Genomic DNA, 18,733 nt, shown 5'->3' with positions numbered 1-18,733 from the left:
GTGTTTTATTTGGTAAGTTTGAAGGATATCCAAGGAAACTAAATTTATCTTCACACATCTTTATTTTCATCATTTGCACCCAACAGAATTTGTGTTTTAATACAATTTAATATATCACCTATAGCATCAATGGTAGTTCCAGCAATGGCCAACATGGTCACTTTTGCCCCATTTTGTGTACCTTTACTGTCATGAAGAACATGGCATCAATGACCAAAGATGTTCGATGACCGGTTTCTTTTGTACTCTACTTTGAGGACAACAGGTCTAGTCATAAAGACCAAGTTAGGATTAGGAGTAGTTTGAGATGAAAATTCAAGACTCCGGTAGAATCCTGGGGTTGTTACAAAAATTAGAAACAGATTAAAGTCAATTATTAAAGTAAGCAACATTTTTTAGATGAAATATAGGTATTTTTTCCTTAAAATAAGTGTTTTTTTGTGTATACATTTACAGTGAGCATCTCAAAAAATGTCTCAGACCTCCTACTGAAAGCACTCAATAATATTTCTGAGGCTTCTACGGAGAGAATTATTCCAAATTGTTGTGTTATACAAAGTAGGATTTCCCTCTCCGCCCTGGGAAGTTCCTACCAGCTTTAACGAACAAATAATTTCCTGAAACCTTTTCCTTCGTCATTTTATTTATTAATGTTTTTTTGATGTGTGATGTTTGAAGTCAGAGCTCTCCAGACTGGCCAGTGCACAGGAAATAGCAAAAGATGATTGGAATTTAAAGTAAATATGACACATTTCCCAAATCCTATATTTTTCATTTTTTTAATGATGTTTACAAAAAAAAAAAAAATATATATATATATATATATATTTTATAGACTCCTTTCTGTCTATTGTGTCTATTCTGGTGTCATGAGCTGAAGAGCTCTCACCGGCCGGTAGACAACAAAGGCAGGAGGGCGTGTGTAAGTATGTGTGTTAGTGTGTGTGTTTAAGTATGTTAGAGTGTTTGTTTAAGTAAGTGTGCATGTTACTGTGTGTGTAAAATTGTTACTGTGGTCGTCTGTGTAAGTATATGAGTGTGTATATATGTTAGTGTATGTGCAAGTATTTTTAGTGTGTTACTGTGTTATATGTTACTTTGTGTATATGTTACCGTGTGCTTTATTATGTTTTCGTGTGTGTGTCCCTGTATGTATACTAGTGTGTGTATGTTAGTGTATGTGTAAGTATTTTTAGTATGTAACTGTGTTTAAATATGTTACTTTGTATGTATGAGTGTGTGTAATTATGTTAGTATGTTACTGTGTGTGTTATAAATGCCTAAGTAGGTTACTGTATGTATAAACTTGTTAGTGAATGTAAGTATGTTAGTGTATGTTAGTATGTTACAGTGTGTTAGTGTGTATGTTAATATGTTACAGTGTGTGTTATAAAAGTGTAAGTATGTGTAAGTAGGTTACTTAGTGAATGTAAGTATGTTAGTGTGTGTTAGTGTTAGTGTGTGTATGTGAGTTAGCATGTTACCGTGTGTTAATGTGAGTGTGTGAGTGTGTTACTGTGTGTGAGGGAGGTTCTTGGGGCCTCTGCGGTAAGTCTCCCAGGGGGGCCCCAGAATTTTTCTTTACACCACTGAGTTTTCCCAGACGTGATGTGTATTGATGTTTATGAGGAGGTATTGAATCACCTGGGTAGCTGCCCCATCGTGCTGCTTTTGCGCTATATAAATAATATAAAATATAATATAAATAATATAATATATAATATAAATAATACAATATATAATATAAATAATATAATATAGAATCTATACCTCAACATTGTTATATAACTTTATTATAGTAAATCCGGTAAGTTTTTCACCCTCGTAGCTAAGAAAAAAAATATTCGCTTCTCTTGGAAATATTCCGTTTCAGGGGATCTGAGATGTTGATCAGTGAAACTGCTGTTAGTTTTGGTGAGAACTCCGGTAGTTTATCAGGGACCAGGGTGTATAAAAAACATTCACAGTCAAACGGCCATTAATGCTGATACTTGTGGCTTTCAAGGTGTGGTCCCTTGTTTTTTTTTCTTTTTGTTCAGCGCTGGGAGGGTTGGTAAAAATATATTTTTTATGTGTTTTTGTACACCTTTTACTAAAAGATTGAGATAAATTGTACACTGAAGGGCAAAATGTCAACTTAACAACAATGGATCGTCCATCAGGACAAGACATCTACAGGACCTTAGTAGGAGACAAGATACATTGTATTTCCTAAATTGTGATTATGTTATAAAATTCAGTTATTACATGAAGCTAGGGCCAGCTTTAAGGGACGCTGCCCAGGGCCCCAGATGCTCTTAAGGACCACCTATGTAGCTGAGATGGGGTAGAGGGAAGAGGTTCTGAAATAAAAGGGTGCAGAGATAGAGGGAGTGGGGTTTGGGGGGGCCAACAAGAAGAAGCCAGCCCAGGGGCCCCATCCATTAAAAAGCCCTATTGGAGTTTTGCCATAAGTGCCCCTGAACCTCATTTTCTATAATAACATGTAACAGGTATTCTGATGACTCCTCGCCTGCAGAGTCTTCTTCTTTTGTCTCTTTGCCCTTCCGCCTCCCCCAGGGCTAAAACAAAAAAAATGCCCATTTCAGAGCAAATTTGCCCCTATTTGACCTGTTTTGAGCTAATGGGGCTGGTCTGTTAACCCATTGAAGGATTCTGCTTAAATGCACTGATGCATCTTTATAAAGCAAAGGCATGGACCCCACGCTTTAGCTTATTTACCATAAACAAAACAATGTCCGCATTTATATTAGAGAACGGCCCCTGGGAATTTTTATTAGCCCTCTTTTCATAACCGATAGCCGTAGATGGTAAGAATGAGCTTTATAACTATTCGCGCAGAGGAGCTTGCACTCTGTGTCGGCTAACGATGACTTTTAGATGGCTTGTCCTCGTTCGTAGCCCTCCGCTGTCATAAGGTTGTAAGAATCACAGCCCTGTAAACACGGCTGTGTGTGGGATGGCATTATACGACTTCATTAATGTCTGAAACTCATAGCCCGAGGCTACACTCGGATCTACCCCATGCCATCTCTCCCTCCCCGCTCCTTGAACCCTCCCCACAGCGCTGGCAATTAGTGTTCCTCCCGTTCGCTCCAGTGGCCTGATGCGAGGTGACCGTGTTATAGTTCACACTGACAGCTTCCCGGCGCTCAGGGGCATGACTGTTCACAGAAGCAAGAGAGAGGGGGGTATTGATAGGGAGACAGAGGGGATGCAAGCAGGGAGGGGGCAGAAAGGGTGCAAGGCCTTCATCTCTCTATAAAGATACATCGGTCGGCCTATGGACAAGCAGGGGTTATGTATAAAGATAATAATAGTGATACATTCTCCGGAACATTCCAGTGGTTGCTATGGCAACTGCATCAATTTGAAAGAGTTTCTCTTAATACATAAACCTCCACTTCCAGATTCCGGGCATGTTGTCTCGTGTTCATTTAAGATGGGAAAAAAGAAAAAGCTTCAACGCATTCCAGAGTTATTCCAGCGAGGGGTTTATTACTTTAGAGAACTTGGCGACCGTAATAAAATATGAAAGGGCTTGACATATAGCAAACCCCCCCACCCCCTAAGACAAATAATAAGGTATATGAGGATCCTGCTAGTTCCAGCATTATACTAGAAGGATTCCCATCATAAGGCTGGGCTGGAGTCATGGGAGTTGTCGTTCTAGCTGGACGGCTGTCTCAGGGCTACACTCATGGCGGATACTCCACCTTTGTGTTGGACTACGAGAAGTCAGCACACTTACATTGGCCATCCATTTGTAAATGTCTCCAGAATCTGCAGGCATTACGCAATTAAATAGATAGTAATATTAAAATTGTACTTGATAGTTGATACATCTTTTAGCCATTTGTGTCCATAAAAGCCAGGTACAGTTAATGATTGAATTAATTTATTTTATCCTATAAATAGAAAATTAAATTGCTAGGTCTGATGTTCTAGCATGGGTAACCCAACATGTTGTATGTGTAATTGTGTGTGTGACCATGCGTGTGTACTTGTGTGTGTGTGTGTGAGCATGGATGTGTACTTGTGTGTGTGAGCATGGATGTGTAATTATGAGTGTGTGCGAGCATAGATGTGTAATTGTGTGTGTGTGTGAGAGCATGGATGTATAATTATGAGTGCATGTGAGCATGGATGTGTAATTATGTGTGTGTGTGTGAGCATGGATGTGTAATGTGTGTGTGAACATGGATGTGTAATTATGTGTGTGTATGAGCATGAATGTGTTATTATGTGTGTGTGTGTGTGTGTGTGTGAGCATGGATGTGTAGTTGTGTGTGTATATGTGAGCATGGATGTGTAATTATGTGTGTGTGAGCATGAATGTGTAGTGTGTGTGTGTGAGCATGGATATGTAATTATATATGTTTGTGTGAGCATGAATGTGTAGTGTGTGTGTGTGTGTGAGCATGGATATGTAATTATATATGTTTGTGTGAGCATGAATGTGTAGTGTGTGTGTGTGTGAGCATGGATGTGTAATTATATATGTTTGTGTGAGCATGAATGTGTAGTGTGTGTGTGTGAGCATGGATGTGTAAGTGGGGTTAAGTGTGTGAGTGATAATCGATAATTGTGTAAGTTTGTGTATTAACATATGTTGTATGTTGGAAGAGGGGTCAAGGGACAAAGAGGGCACAGACAAGTTGTTTGGGGGCAATGATGGCATAGACCAGCTGTTGAAGTTGGGGGGGCCCGGGGCAATTTTCACACTAGGGCCCTGTGGTTTCTAGTTACGCCCCTGTACCCATTAGATGAGGGTACAGGGTGAACTTTAGAACCCCAGAATTTGGAGGGATTCCTAAAACCTATTAACAAACCCCATTAATGGAGTCTATGACAAATGTTACTCTCACTGGGGGGGATGACAAAAATCTGCTTCATCCTCCTATTTCAAGAAGGAAGAGAAGTTATCTTCAAAAAGCAGACGATGTTTCCATGACGATGGTCAGAGACATCAAACTGACCCACTTTGTAAAACCAGCAGATGTTAACATTTATAGAAACTTTCGTTTCCCGGCAGCGTCTCCCTGCATCCTACACCGGTGGTTCGCTGACGGCCACGACCGGCCCCGTGACCTCACTCACCAGTCATAGAGGTGCACGCAAACGCTCCCGCATCTCCAGCAAGGACACCGGAGTGTGTGTCTTTAAAACCTACGCGAGGGCAGCCTCGGACGGCGAGCCCGGGATGTCGAGGTGACGCTTATTGCCTCTGACAAGCTCCCTCTCTCTCTGCCGCGCTCCCACCTCCCCCGCTGTCCGCCCGAGGGCCAGGATTCAGCTCCTGTCGCCTAACACCCATTCCGCTGTGCCAGCTCCCTCCGCTGCGGTGTCAGAGGCAGAGCGCGGGGTGGGTGAAGGGAAGGAGGAGAACGAGAGAGAGTTTATTTTTATGTAGAGAACGTGACCTTTCAGCGAGGCCCTGGAAGGAACCCATGGCGCGAGAGAGCAGCGAAGGAAACGTGAATAAATGTAGAGAATCTTCAGCGCTGGAAGACAATGTAACGTCCTTCGCTCTTTAATTCATTCACCTGGCATCAACACGGGCGTTGGACAACCCTCTCCGGGAAACCGTTCTATTTAGACTGTAAGCTCTTTGGATCAGTTAGAACTACATATACGATGCATATAATAACCCACACCCTTTGCTGGGTCTCCCACATTAGGGTGTTACTGCCACCCTCCCCTTGTGTTTTTAACCACGGCGTGACTGTAGTGGATTTTTATTTACCATTTCTAGATTTGCTGGAGGAAGTGGGTTTGGGGTCCAAGTCATTGCTTCCACCTGCTGCTTCCATGCATTAACATTGAGTTAATTTTTGATTTTTAATTTATTTTTTCCTTGCCACAAAATTAGGAAAAGTACAAAATCAAAAAACATCTATTTCTCTCCCTGCTCTGCCTCACTCCCCCCTCTCCAATTCGAAATTCTGCATTTCAGTAGAATTGGCAACCCTAAGCCGCCGTATGCACATGCTAGTACATGCTATCACGTTCCATTCAGGTTTGTCGTGAAATAGTTTATACGTTATACATATACAGGTCCAGTATGGCACACCTGGCCACTGGCCATCGGCGCCCCACACTCACCCAGCTGTTGGCCAGATTAATGTCATCAGAAGGCCACTGGCCTTAAAGCGCCAGGGCCGCCTTGTAAACTCCTTCCCGTTGAGTTCAAAGCATACCTGGAGTAACAGGTAAGCTATTCCCATTTTATTTAGGGTCCACCTGACCATTTGGGGGGTCCACAGCATGTATTAACGTGTTGTAAATGCTGGTTTGGGCCCCTGAACTGTAAATTAGGGCTATAAGCATGGCGGGCCCTAGCACCAGGTGAACTAGGACTATGTTTCATTTCTCCTTTGGTGGGTCTCAAAAACCTCGTACTCATGGCACACCCGGCAATGCGGTTACATCACAGGAAATAAACAGCAAAGACTCGCATAGATCAGAGTTTAATTAAAATACAGCAGATTTTCGGGGAGGGCCGGTCATACATCGGTGCACGGCAAGGAGGAACATGCCAGCCACACACTACAGGAAACATGGCACAGGGGCAAGCGTGTGTCACGGGATGAAAGCATCATACAAACCAGCAGATTCACATATCAGGGCTTCCATTTTCCTTTAACCGGATCTTATTTTTAACCCTTTTCACTTCGTGATGTTTGGGTCACACTAACCCCATCATGGCTGCATGGAAAGTCATGATTGTAATTAAGCCAGGTGCTTGGGTGAGGGCCAACCTTGTTTTTGCTATTTTATCCCCTTTATTGTGCGTTGAAGATATTTAGGATTGTGAATTTTACTATATTTTTCATACAAAAAATTATAGCAAAATTGTCTTTTTGTTCAGATGCATCCAAAAATCTTGGATCGAAGGGATGACCAAAATGCAAGCACAAAGATGGCATATTTGGGTACAAAAAAGTGAATTTTGTATAAAGTCTGAAATGTGGTGTTATCACAATTGGGATAGAGCAATTAACATTCCGTTGGTTGCTATGGCAATAACAACCTTTAATCAAATTTGCTTTATTGCCTTAGTTTTCGTACAGGAACCCAATAAAAGTTTACTTCTTCATCGCGGGCCCCAAAGTACATTACTAAAATACCGGGGCATCCGACATTGGATTTACTTTTTTAATCTTTTATTGCTTTTATTAGTTTTTTTCCCATTAAAATCACTGTAGACCTTTTCATCACCTTTTTTGTTGCTGTAATTAAAATACACAATTCAGATTATTTTATGTATTCTTATAAAATGCCCCTGTATTGGCGATTGTGTTTTTATAAATACAGATTTGTTTTATTATTAATTCATCATTTTACCACCCAAAAAATGCATTTGCATTCTTCAAGATCCAGTACATGGTCTGTGATACCCTAATTATGTCTTATTCCAGGACCCCACATAATCCTGGAATATGCCCAACCTGGCAGCTGCCCCCCTCTTCCTGCCGGGCATATAGCTCAGGGGCAGGTAGAGGGGCAAATTTATATGGAAGGATTCCCCCCGTCGGCTATCATACGCATTAAAGTGCATCTGATGGCTGGATTGTCCCTTTAGACCGTCTGCTTTTTGTAAATAGTAAGATATATGCAGTAAGTATCTAATGAGGCTTCGTGCTACATCGTGTCAATAAGTGCATATCCAGCCCGGCTTTATTTAGTGTATATTTTCTTTTTATGTAATGGAAGTCTGCATATAGCATGCGTTGTTTCACAGTAAACAGCTGGGGGGAAAAAAACACAATAATTTATAAGAGACACAGGGCATGTATTATACAAGAGAACAGCAGAGGACACAGCCACGAAACCCAACAGTCCCTGGCAGATGATTCCATTCCACGTAAGGTCAAGAATTACACCAAGAACTTAAGTTTACACTATTTCTTCAAGAACATGGCAAGAAACTGAAAGCCAATGATAAATGATCCATAGCTTCATCTTTCTTCTTGCCAAGTTTGGTAAAGACGTTGAACTGGATACTATGGTCCACCACCACCACCATCATCATGTGTAGGCTTCTCGGCTCTGGCTTGTTCTTCAGCTGAAATGGTGAGCCAAGACATGTTCCTCCAGTCTTTCTATGGGTTTTCTCCATTTTGGTTCTAGATTCTTTTGCGTTACAGAACAATACATCACTCTAACCATTACTCCAGAACACTTTAAATGCCTTTACTCATATCAGCGCATGGCATTCTAACCCAACTGAATCCCTGAAGCTTTATCAGATCACTACAGCAAATATACTTCTGTGGTTCGTAATTAAATACTTGTTATGCATGCAGAAATTAAAGAATTTAAAGCGATCTTTATATACAAATTCATGGAAATCGAGATTCGGTTCTGGTGTAGTCACCTGTTGGTGACGTTGGGAATTAGGATGAATAATAAAACTTTTTGAAAAGTACGTTTAGGTTGAAAACATCTCTCCTTGTGTGTGTTCTCCAACATTCATGCACTGGATAGCATTGGGACAATGTGAGCCGAAACCAATCAGATTTCCTTCAGAACCATAAGCATGCTGGGACCACAAAGGTTCGGTGAGATATTTACTTATTGTGAGTCCGCGACCCACGTATAAATCAACAGCAAAAGTGTGTTGGTATCGTTAAGGGTTTAGGGAACACAAAGGGTTAAATGAACGGGATGGGGAGTCAAACCCCGCTCTAGAAAAAGAGGTCCATGGCGTCAGGGCAAAAAACCCTTACTACCAACCCTTCCATATGTGAAGATGTGAGTTCCATGGGTTAATGAAATCCATTCGGAAACAAGTGCTTTTAAATAATCAAACCAGCAGGACACAATTTTTGGCCAATAAGCGTCAAATAGTCCATTAGAAACGATGGGGAACGATCTGGATTAGTCCACAAAATTTGCAGCTCACATCAGGGTGACTTTCCAAAATTTAATTTTCAGGTTCCATGTCAAAGACCTCAGTTCATAATTAAAAAAAAAAAGATCTTCTGCTTCTCCGAAGGTTTTCCACCTTAGCAAATTCTGCAAAATCATTTGAAATTTCTCCTAAAACCTTTTTGATGTTTTAACCAAATTATATTTTTGGTCCAAGCTAAGGGGCCCTGTCATGCATAAAGCACGCAAATCCTTTAGATCAAAATTCTGTATTTCACGTGGGACGGAACGATACTTAACAGCGGTTCTGCTGTTTTTGCTTTATTTTTGGGGGTATAGAGCCATTTGGGGGGGTATAGAGCCTTTATAATTTGTTTCTGGGGGGCGATAGTATGTAAATCCCGGCCTGATTAAGGTACTTTAATGTTTAATGGTTGGCTGCACCTAGAATTCAAGAACCACCGAATGTCAGAACATCTTCCGACGCCAGCTAATGGACCATACTCAATTCTGAATCCTTTGCCAGCAGGCATTGAACATCTGGAACATGGACTCCTCGGGATTGTTCTTTTTCCTGCATTAAAACTTGTATTTTATTGAAGTCGCTCCGTAGCTGTTATTTTTTCCTGGCTCTTTTCAAGAACGCCATGTCGTTACAGATGAAAATTCTCCATGTCTTGAGGATTTTGTAGAACCCGGCTGCTGCCCAGTGCGCTGGGTATTTAATGTTGGTGGATTGTGAGGGTTTGTGGGATCAGAAGGCTTTCTTTATAAATTATATAACACATATACCACAATTGCGAAGTGGAGATTTCAGGTTATTGTGTTACCTTCTGACCTCCATATTGTCTCATTTGCGTGATGGTTGTGAGGGTTCTAGTACAAAGTCCAGGATAGCGTGTATCTCAGTTCCTTATCTGCTGACCCGCGGCCACTTCTGCCTCACTGGAGCCTCGGCCAGTATTGGGTGAGATCTGGTTCTCCACCTGGAACTTGTACAGGAACGGAAACTCCCGCAGAAATTAATCCTAAAAATTACAAAAGGAGGGGGGGTCAGAGGTCAATTATAAAATCTGGTAGAGAAATGTCTCAAGTTACCTACACCAGAGGTAGCACCCACCTGTGGATCCGGTGGCACTCGAACCAAGATTCTGGTTGCTCATGTGTGTCTGTAGTTGGACCGGAGTGTAGGTATCGTAAGTGCGCACGCTCACCGAGGAGCTCGAAGGTATCATGCAGGAGTAAGATGAGGTCTGGCTGGTTACCGTCTGGAAAGGCATTTCAGATAATATCAGTACAGAGGACCCTCAAAGCAGATACTCAAGGAAACAAGAGTTTGGGATAGTGTATATATTTCAACTTGAACAAAAATGATCCCAAGTGGGTCGCCAACTCTGAAATAAATAGTTGCCATTGGAACATATCCAGACTCTTGGATACCTTGGATTCCCCAATGTGTATTACTTGATGATTATTGGTTTAAGACACTTTAACTTATCTTCTAATACTGAACTTTTAGTGGCACCAAGATTGATTATTCTGTTCTAGCAGTACCTTCAGTAGAACCTGTTGATTCTGTCTAAATGAAGGACAGGGCCACACAAGGAACGATAGCCTTCAATATATTGGCAACTGCTTGGCTTGTCCGGCACATGGTACATAATTACACATATTACACCAACATGGGCAGCATAATGTACGTCATTGATCGCAGGGGAACCTTGTATGGTGCATTGTAGCGCTGGAGACACACAAAGTCATCTGGCATGACTACTGACCGACTGATAATCTTGTAGGAGAGTAACGACGATTGATAAAGGAAGTGGGAGGCATTTGGTCCCTTTGGTCATGGCCCAGCCATGAGGTACAGTTGACATCCACAAACCTGAATGGGGAGGTTGTTCGGCATGGTGAAGCTCGGAAGAGGAGGGAGGGATCCGTAGCTGTTAGTGATAGCAGCCTCGCTTCTGCCCAGCATCGAGCCTGTGGCGTACAGGGAATAATAAGACCTGTTTAGGACATAGAATTCACTAATTGTTGTATACAAAGTTTTTCCGGGCTGGATACCACCTGGATCATATGCAAACACTAGAGCCCTAAATATTTATCACATCCAGCCGGGCCCACGTCCTACCCACGCCTTGTCCATAATATCTGTATCATGTCTATAGTACCCATCCCTAGAGTGTGCATCTGGCCCTGAGCGTTACCTGAGCCGCTGGGCTGTGGAATGGATTGATACACGCTGCCAGAGAATGAGCTGTTGATGGAGAGGTGGCTGGAGGTGCTGCTTGCTTGGCGTCGCTGGTTTCTGAGTTTTTCTTCCCTTCTCCATTTGGCTCGTCGATTGGAGAACCAAACCTGTAAAATGAATTTGGAAAATGTAAATGTGGGACAGCAGGATGAAAAAAAGGACACAATGTTTCAAGCTAGGATTGCTCCTCATAGATGCAATTACTTTACTTAATACAGAGCATTATTTGACAGAAGCTGTGATATGAGAGTTCTGAAAAGAGATGGTGGAATGAGAGTTATATAAAGAGATGTTGGTGGAATGAAGGTTATATAAAAAGATGGTAGTATGAGAGTTCTATAAAGAGATGTTGGAGGAATGAGAGTTCTGCAAAGAGATGTTGGTCGTGGAATGAGAGTTCTATAAAGAGATGTTGGTGGTATGAGAGTTCCATAAAGAGATGTTGGTGGAATGAGAGTTCTATAAAGAGATGTTGGTGGAATGAGAATTCTATAAAGAGATGTTGGTGGAATGAGAGTTCTATAAAGAGATGTTGGTGGAATGAGAGTTCTATAAAGAGATGTTGGTGGAATGAGAGTTCTATAAAGAGATGTTGGTGGAATGAGAGTTCTATAAAGAGATGTTGGTGGAATGAAAGTTATATAAAGAGATGTTGGTGGAATGAGAGTTCTGCAAAGAGATGTTGGTGGTGGAATGAAAGTTATATAAAGAGATGGTGGAATGAGAGTTCTGCAAAGAGATGTTGGTGGAATGAGAGTTCTATAAAGAGATGTTGGTGGAATGAGAGTTCTATAAAGAGATGTTGGTGGAATGAGAGTTCTATAAAGAGATCTTGGTGGAATAAGAGTTCTGCAAAGAGATGTTGGTGGAATGAGAGTTCTATAAAGAGATGTTGGTATGAGAGTTCTGCAGAGGTGCTTCTAACTGAGCGGATGCCATCATATAAAGATGAATCACTTTTTTCCAATGTTTCAAGATATTGGGGTTTTTACCTGAATTCGGGCTTCTGGAAGGTCAATCTTGGCGGCTAATCTCTCCCTCGCAAAAACATCAGGATAGTGTGTCCTCTCAAATTCTACAAAGGAAATCAAGAACAGGAATAATAAGAAAAGCTTCTGATTTCACAAAGTTATAGGCTGATGGGGTCCATCCTGAATTTTTAATTAACATTGATATTTGTTACATATCTAATACCTCCAAGTGCCGCTAATCCTCAGCAACAGATCCCAACATTTTATGAATAATTCCATCTCAAAAGAAGAGGCTGAGGACAGAAAGGAAACATCTGGCAGGTCTACCTGTTCACCCAGAGACCTTGAAATGGATGTAAAAGCACCCTTGACATTCCTGGTCCAGATGTCTTTAGAACATGAAATAACTTGAGCCCTAAAATGACCCAATTAAAATATAAAGTATCGGAAAACACTAAGATCCAGGCCAGGGACACTTGGGCATCATGAAGAACATGTTCCATGGACCTTTTTTGTCCCATGTTGACCCCATCGAGCAACGTAGCTCCTATGAATGTTAGGAGATGTCTGGTTTTGATGGCAGAATCGGAAATGTTTCGTCACAAGTCTTTGGTCTTATTGCCATTTTTTTCTAATCTCTTGAGATATAAATTTAATTATAGTACCTAAAATAGTTAAATACCCACTTTCTATGGGAAACGGTGAAATTCATCTTGGACGTCTTCTTGAACAGATGACTTCTGACTGAGATTTACAAAGTAAAGTAGTAAGCGGTACTAGTCATTATGTGGCATTCTAGATGACAGAAGTTTGACAATGAGACAGGAAGCTGTATAAGACTTCCTGTAACAGGTGTGATACTCCCACTTCCTCTTTCACAAGAGCATTTTTGTATCTACGCCTGCCCTTCGCCCCAGGGGGGTCTCATTTTCCAAGGGTGAAGGCTTTTCATACGAGATGCAAAATAAAAAGGGTGGTCTGTCGAGGAAGCTCAGAACCACATTTGGCAGAAACAGTTTAGTCCGCTTTGCAAAATGTGCAAAATAGGTGTTTTTCATATTAAAATATCGCTAATTTGGTACAATAGCTTAATGATAATTATCCACAAATAATTGTAAAACAGTCAACAATATTTAGTTAAAAATGGTCAGGTTGGAGATGATGACCGTTATAGACCCTGGGATCTGCTGTTCTATGCTTGATACGATTTGCTCTGCAACATTCTACAGTCTGCTTGCTGAGTAAGAGCTTCGATTCCAGCATCAGGCTTCCTGCACAGCGGAGGAAACGCTGGTTACACAAAAGTAGGTTTCCCTTGGGTGCAATGCGGTCGATTCTATTTAATGCACCATAAAGCTCCTTCCTTTCCCTGCCCACGTCCGTAGAGCATGCAGCACATTCAAGCAAAACTTTGAGCTTCATGCATGGTTATCAGTGATGCAAAGTACCCTACAGTCCTACATGACATCATATAGTGTCCAGTCCCAAAATGCAGCGAGATATCAATGAAACCTTCTTTTGGAAATGTTTAGCCTTTTCTGGTAAATTGTCCTGCGATTAAGGTGTTGGTAAGAAGGGTTATGCCCAATTACTCTGGATCAGTGTATTAGGTTGCACTGCTCCTAGGTCTTTGAGGTAGGTGAACCTCAGACCTCCTTTAGTTGCTGGTGAACCTCCTTTAGCTGCTGGTGCAGTAATAAGAGTGAAGCTGTCACAGTTAACATACGGGAGGAGGTTACTAAATGAGGCCAAGGGCAGGCTGTTCTCTGATGCAACCAAACCCCCTTGTTTAGGAAGTAAAACATTTTCTTTAAGACACCACAAGAGTTAAGCGAGGGATCCTGATCCAAGCCAGATCAAGTCCTCGGCTGGTTGAGGTGCAAGTGGCCCGAGATGAAGCCACCTAACGAAGACCTCAGATTAATCTATAAAGCCGACAAGGCACAGTATGTTTAATTGTCTTGGCAACGGCAAAGGGAATAGCAGCAGCCAATCACACGAAGGCTATCCTAACCCTGATTTTTTGCTATTAAACACAAAATTGTCTGCTGCTACTCCAGATGAGTTTTCATATGAGCTCAGCTCCCATTAGTCTTCAATGGGAGCTCTACTGAGCATGTGCAGGAAGTACACTTCCTGAGTACACTTCCTGGTTTCAACAGAGACAGCTGGGGGAGGAGTTAAATCAGACAGAAAGTCTAATTTTCTAACGGCAATAACTAAAGAACGCCTGCACCGATTTGCATGCAGTAAAATGGAGTCCATGCAAAATGGACTTCAACATTTTAAAAAATACAATTTTTTTACGGACCAGACTGTTCCTTTATATAGTGACCATCCCCTCTAACCTCTTCTACGTCATGAGATAAGGCTCAAAATGCATACAATGTGCACAATTTCACCTTATTGTTAGATTTTTTAGATCAATCTGTATATCATATATGCATCAGCCCATGAGAATTAAAGAGACTTGAAGTGGTGGACATTTTGCATCTTCTGATAGAGGGAGAAGTGTTTAGGGTCCTAAATAATGGGGAGATACACAGTCTAAGCACCTTTAGAAGTTCTCACCTTTCTCTAAAGCTTCGATCTGCTCCTGGGTGAAAGATGTTCGGTTCCTCTGAAGCTTGCGTTTTAGCTGCAACCGAATCTGAGATTCATCAAGGTCGTCGTTGGCCGCACCAGCCTGATGCTCCGAGTCTAGACTGCTGTCCAGCTGCTGGCAACTATCTGTGGAATATACAGAAAATCTTCTAAAAAGAGGAAAAAATGGAAATAAAAACACTCTTTACATTACTTTTTTTAAAAGTGGCCGGGGTCGGCTCATTTAGAAAGTTCCCAGGTTCTAGGACAAAGGCTGCGCATTACGTATGATGTCATTTTCCCTCTGATGTCACATTTTAATGTTGGACACGTAAAAAAATGAGCACAGTTTACTGCGTTATGTACCTCTCTCCTGTTCTCAGTGACAGACACACAATCTCCTGTGCTTGTCGAAATCTGTCGTGCCATCAGTGGTCAAGGGCTGGTGGCCACAACATGCCACGGGCGGACGTGGATGTTTGACATGTGCTCCTGCAGGTTGGAGGTGCCTTCGGATATATTTCGCTATAGATAACAAACACTATGGGCATGTAGTGTCCCTGACTCTGATATCATGACGGACAGAGATTTATTTGGGGCAGAGAAGAACCCCAAGGGCTTCAGTCAGCCGGGGTGTTAAAAATCACATACATTGACTTGGAGCTGCTGATCACACAGAGCTTCTCAATCCTTTAGTGACTCGTATTTCTCAAATCACTGGTTAACTATCCACACCTGGGTAGAGTTACCCAACAAAATAAATAATAATGGCAACGATAATGGCAGATAAGGAGGGCAGGATATTGAAATGTGCCCCCCTTCAACTCCAAGAAGCGGATGTAGCGTCAGCGTGAGGGACAACCTCTTATCTTGCCCAAGACCCCTTGTTACCACTCTCTACTTCCCTGCGTTGTATTATTTTTTTTCCTAATTCCTGCTTCGAAGGTTGACAGAACCAATGAACATTCTCCAAACGGAAAGAAAAAACAATGATAAGTATGCAAATTGTATGGCAAGCATTTGAAATGGAGAATGCAACGGCGATATCCCGATTCATGCATACCTCTATCTCTAAATACGCTGATATACGTTTGTATTGGAATGAAAAAATGTGGGATTTGGGAAAATAACAGGTCCGTCTTTACACAGCCTTTCGATGAAGACGTACGTTGACATTCAGGCTGGAGATTTTGTTTTTTTGAAAAGCAAGCAGGTAAGCAGCAGCTGCTTTTGCTTGCTGCAATTAAATAGTACATTTAAATTAATAGTAAAAAAATAAATAAAATCATAATAAATAAACTAATAATAAATAATAATACCAGAATGTGTTGGGATTCTAAAAAGAAATTCTTAGATAGTGAATAGATACTGTGCAGAACACGGAGCGTTTCTGCAGAGAGCTACAAGCGATTTGACTTCCTGCCAGAACCGCAGCGAAACACCGCAGAGCTCCGAGTGCAGAGCCGTGATCTGAATATGTCATGGCACAGGCAACCATGAACGCCGGCCCGGCTCAGATGTACAGAGATACACCGCATCGCTCCGGGAACCCGCAAGATCAACAGATAATGTGAAGCTCAGTTAAAAAAAAAAAATGCAGTTTCATTTTTAGAATTCTGCGAGCAGATGTGCAAAAAAAAAAATACAAAAAATAACAAAAACAGAAAGGTAGTTCGTGGGGCAAATATGCTTCAACAGTTTGTGTTCCACATAACAGAGGTCAAAAAAGCCAGGTCAACAAGGCACCCGTCGAGGGCAGGTAGGGGGGGCGATGCCGTGAAATAATTTTTTCTTGTGTCCCTAAGCAAATGAATGCAGGAGAACTGAAAGTATAGCGTGCCCACAGCTCAAGAAACCTAATAAAATCACCACGAGTGGCAAAACTACAGAGGTTGCCTGGGGTAAAGCTTCTCCCCAGCTTCTGAGGGCTTCCCATTAAAGGTTGAAGAATGCATATGAACGTAATACATGCGTTCTTCATTGGTGAGGCTGTAGGAACTTTAAATAACTTCTTGAAATCACCTTCAAGTAGTCAGGTTCACCCAGACCCAACAACATTATCTCGAGAGATGCCGAAGAATCCGCTTCCAATGGTTAGAAATGAAAAGACAAAGGAAGGTGAAGACTGGGTTTGGTAAATTAGGAACTCTCTTTTTTTGCCGGGGCCGTGTAGGTTCCCACCTGTAGGACATTTAGAGAGGACCTCTCTCACTCCAGATTATAGGCAACCTAAATTCTTGCAACGCAATCGTGTACAACATCTCTATCGTGTTTTATTTTTACATTTATGTATTGCTGATAAAAAAATATTCTTGTTCTATTGTGCTATGGTAGCTGCTGGTCGGGCACATTGGGCAAAAGCCGGTAGACCGCCGCCTGACATGGCTCCATACACACCTGTTCTTCCTCTCCAGCAGCAGATCAAGGGCACCGGATGGATATGTCCAGCACATTATGTGACCATAAAAGAGTAACGTGCTGCCTTTCATGTCCAGCCACCGGCCGTACTTAGGTCTTTTGGAGCCAGTTGGCCTTAAAGTGCCACTGCCACCCAGTCATCCCCAGTACGGCCCTGGTAGCTGCCACCATACTCATGTTATCATTCATGGCGACACAATGAATGCGTCTTTTTTCTCCTTCAATGCCACCAGCCGGGTGTCCCTGGTTTCTATCACGCATACACAGATACCTGGATTAGGCTGTCCGCTCACTAGATTGTCCTGGTACCAGTCCTGCCTGCCTCCCCAAGCTCCATTCTGTATGTTCAGCATTCTGATCTTATGATCAGTGCCATCGGCCCCCATGGACCAACCCACTGTCCGCAAAAATGGTGAGCGTGCGGTTCATCAAAGACGCATCTTGTTCCAAAGTCTTCTGAGAAACTGGAATGGAGCAAAATTGAAAGTGTTATCAGAGACAGTTACTGAAAATAAGCTAACGATCATTAGTTAAAGGAATCATTTCTTTATTTTGATCAATAAAATGTATTTCAGGGGTGTTATAGACGAATAGATACAGGGATTTTAGGATAACTCTCATCATAAAGCTCTATGACATGATTCCAATTCTTTAATTGTCTCCAAGAGATGAATTGGTGAAGGTGGGAAACCGATGAACGGAATTCTATGATTACACATCACCTTACAGACAAGGCTGTCTCAAACAGATGGTGTCTATGATATGATTAGTAAATAGCTTTCTTAATGTAAATGTACTGTGAATGTATCGTTACGTAATGTGCTGTTATTCTGCGAAGCCACATATGGACCTTGTGGGTTGGATTTGGACAGCCTCTGTACATATGTATATATAGCAATAAAACATTAATGCAAACAGAGACTATTTTTGTCAAACAATAACAATATGTCAGCAAAACCAGAGATACAAAACCAGATAACCCCTTTGAGCACTCTGAGCACTGTTAATACCATCCACCTCTGACACCAGAATTATCTGCAGGATCCATTCCTGATCTGAGTATCATCTTCTCTATCCAACCCTGATCTCAGCGTCATCATTGTCAGGGTCCAACCCTGACCTCAGCATCATCTTCAGGATCCAACTCTGACCTTGGCACCATCTTTAAGATCCAACCCCAACCAGAGCATCATCTGCAAGAAACCAACCCTGACCTCAACAAAATACCTCAACCTCAGCCCTGAAGACATCACCATTCTCACACTTCATACCCGATCCCAGCGCTGTGAGCTCATTCAACTGTTTCCTTGGCACTGCCCAACCCTGACCTTCGCGTGATCCAAGCCAACCTTGGAATGATCCATCCTTGATCTAACCTTCTCACCATAAGTATGACCCAACGCTGACTGCAGCAACATGAGGACCTTGAGACCTCCAGCCCTGACCTCATCACTGTCTTTAGCATCCAGTCATCAGCACTGTTCACCATCAATCCAGACCTTCAGTATATCCAGCTTTGACCTCAGTATTATCTTTAGTGTCCATCCCTGACATCATCATTACTCATGCAACCCACCTCTCCCGTCAACAGCCACACCAAATACAAAGGCAACATATTTCATCAAATCAGTTT

At 42.0% G+C, this 18,733-nt stretch overlaps 1 protein-coding gene across 2 annotated transcripts; it reads right to left on the bottom strand.

The window, feature by feature from the left end:
• Positions 1–9,816: 9,816 nt before the first annotated feature.
• Positions 9,817–17,486, bottom strand: LOC149273448 (paired box protein Pax-6-like). Of its 2 annotated transcripts, none has more exons than XM_089506295.1 (7): positions 17,366–17,486; positions 14,671–14,829; positions 12,121–12,203; positions 11,085–11,235; positions 10,760–10,857; positions 9,995–10,142; positions 9,817–9,902 (listed from the first exon to the last, which is right to left on the bottom strand). In XM_089506295.1, exons 1-7 carry the CDS (start codon positions 17,484–17,486, stop codon positions 9,817–9,819), a joined length of 846 nt encoding a protein of 281 aa, XP_089362421.1. The 2 variants fall into 2 exon arrangements, with proteins under 2 accessions (XP_089362421.1, XP_089362422.1); XM_089506296.1 differs by having other exon boundaries at positions 17,372–17,486.
• Positions 17,487–18,733: the final 1,247 nt, after the last annotated feature.

This window comes from Sceloporus occidentalis, unplaced genomic scaffold (assembly GCF_023333645.1).
Source record: "Sceloporus occidentalis isolate IW3139 unplaced genomic scaffold, rSceOcc1.0.p SCAF_375, whole genome shotgun sequence".
In the NCBI taxonomy this organism is placed as follows: domain Eukaryota; kingdom Metazoa; phylum Chordata; class Lepidosauria; order Squamata; family Phrynosomatidae; genus Sceloporus; species Sceloporus occidentalis.
Note: the sequence above shows the minus strand (reverse complement) of the source record. Positions and strands in the feature narration are given on the sequence as shown.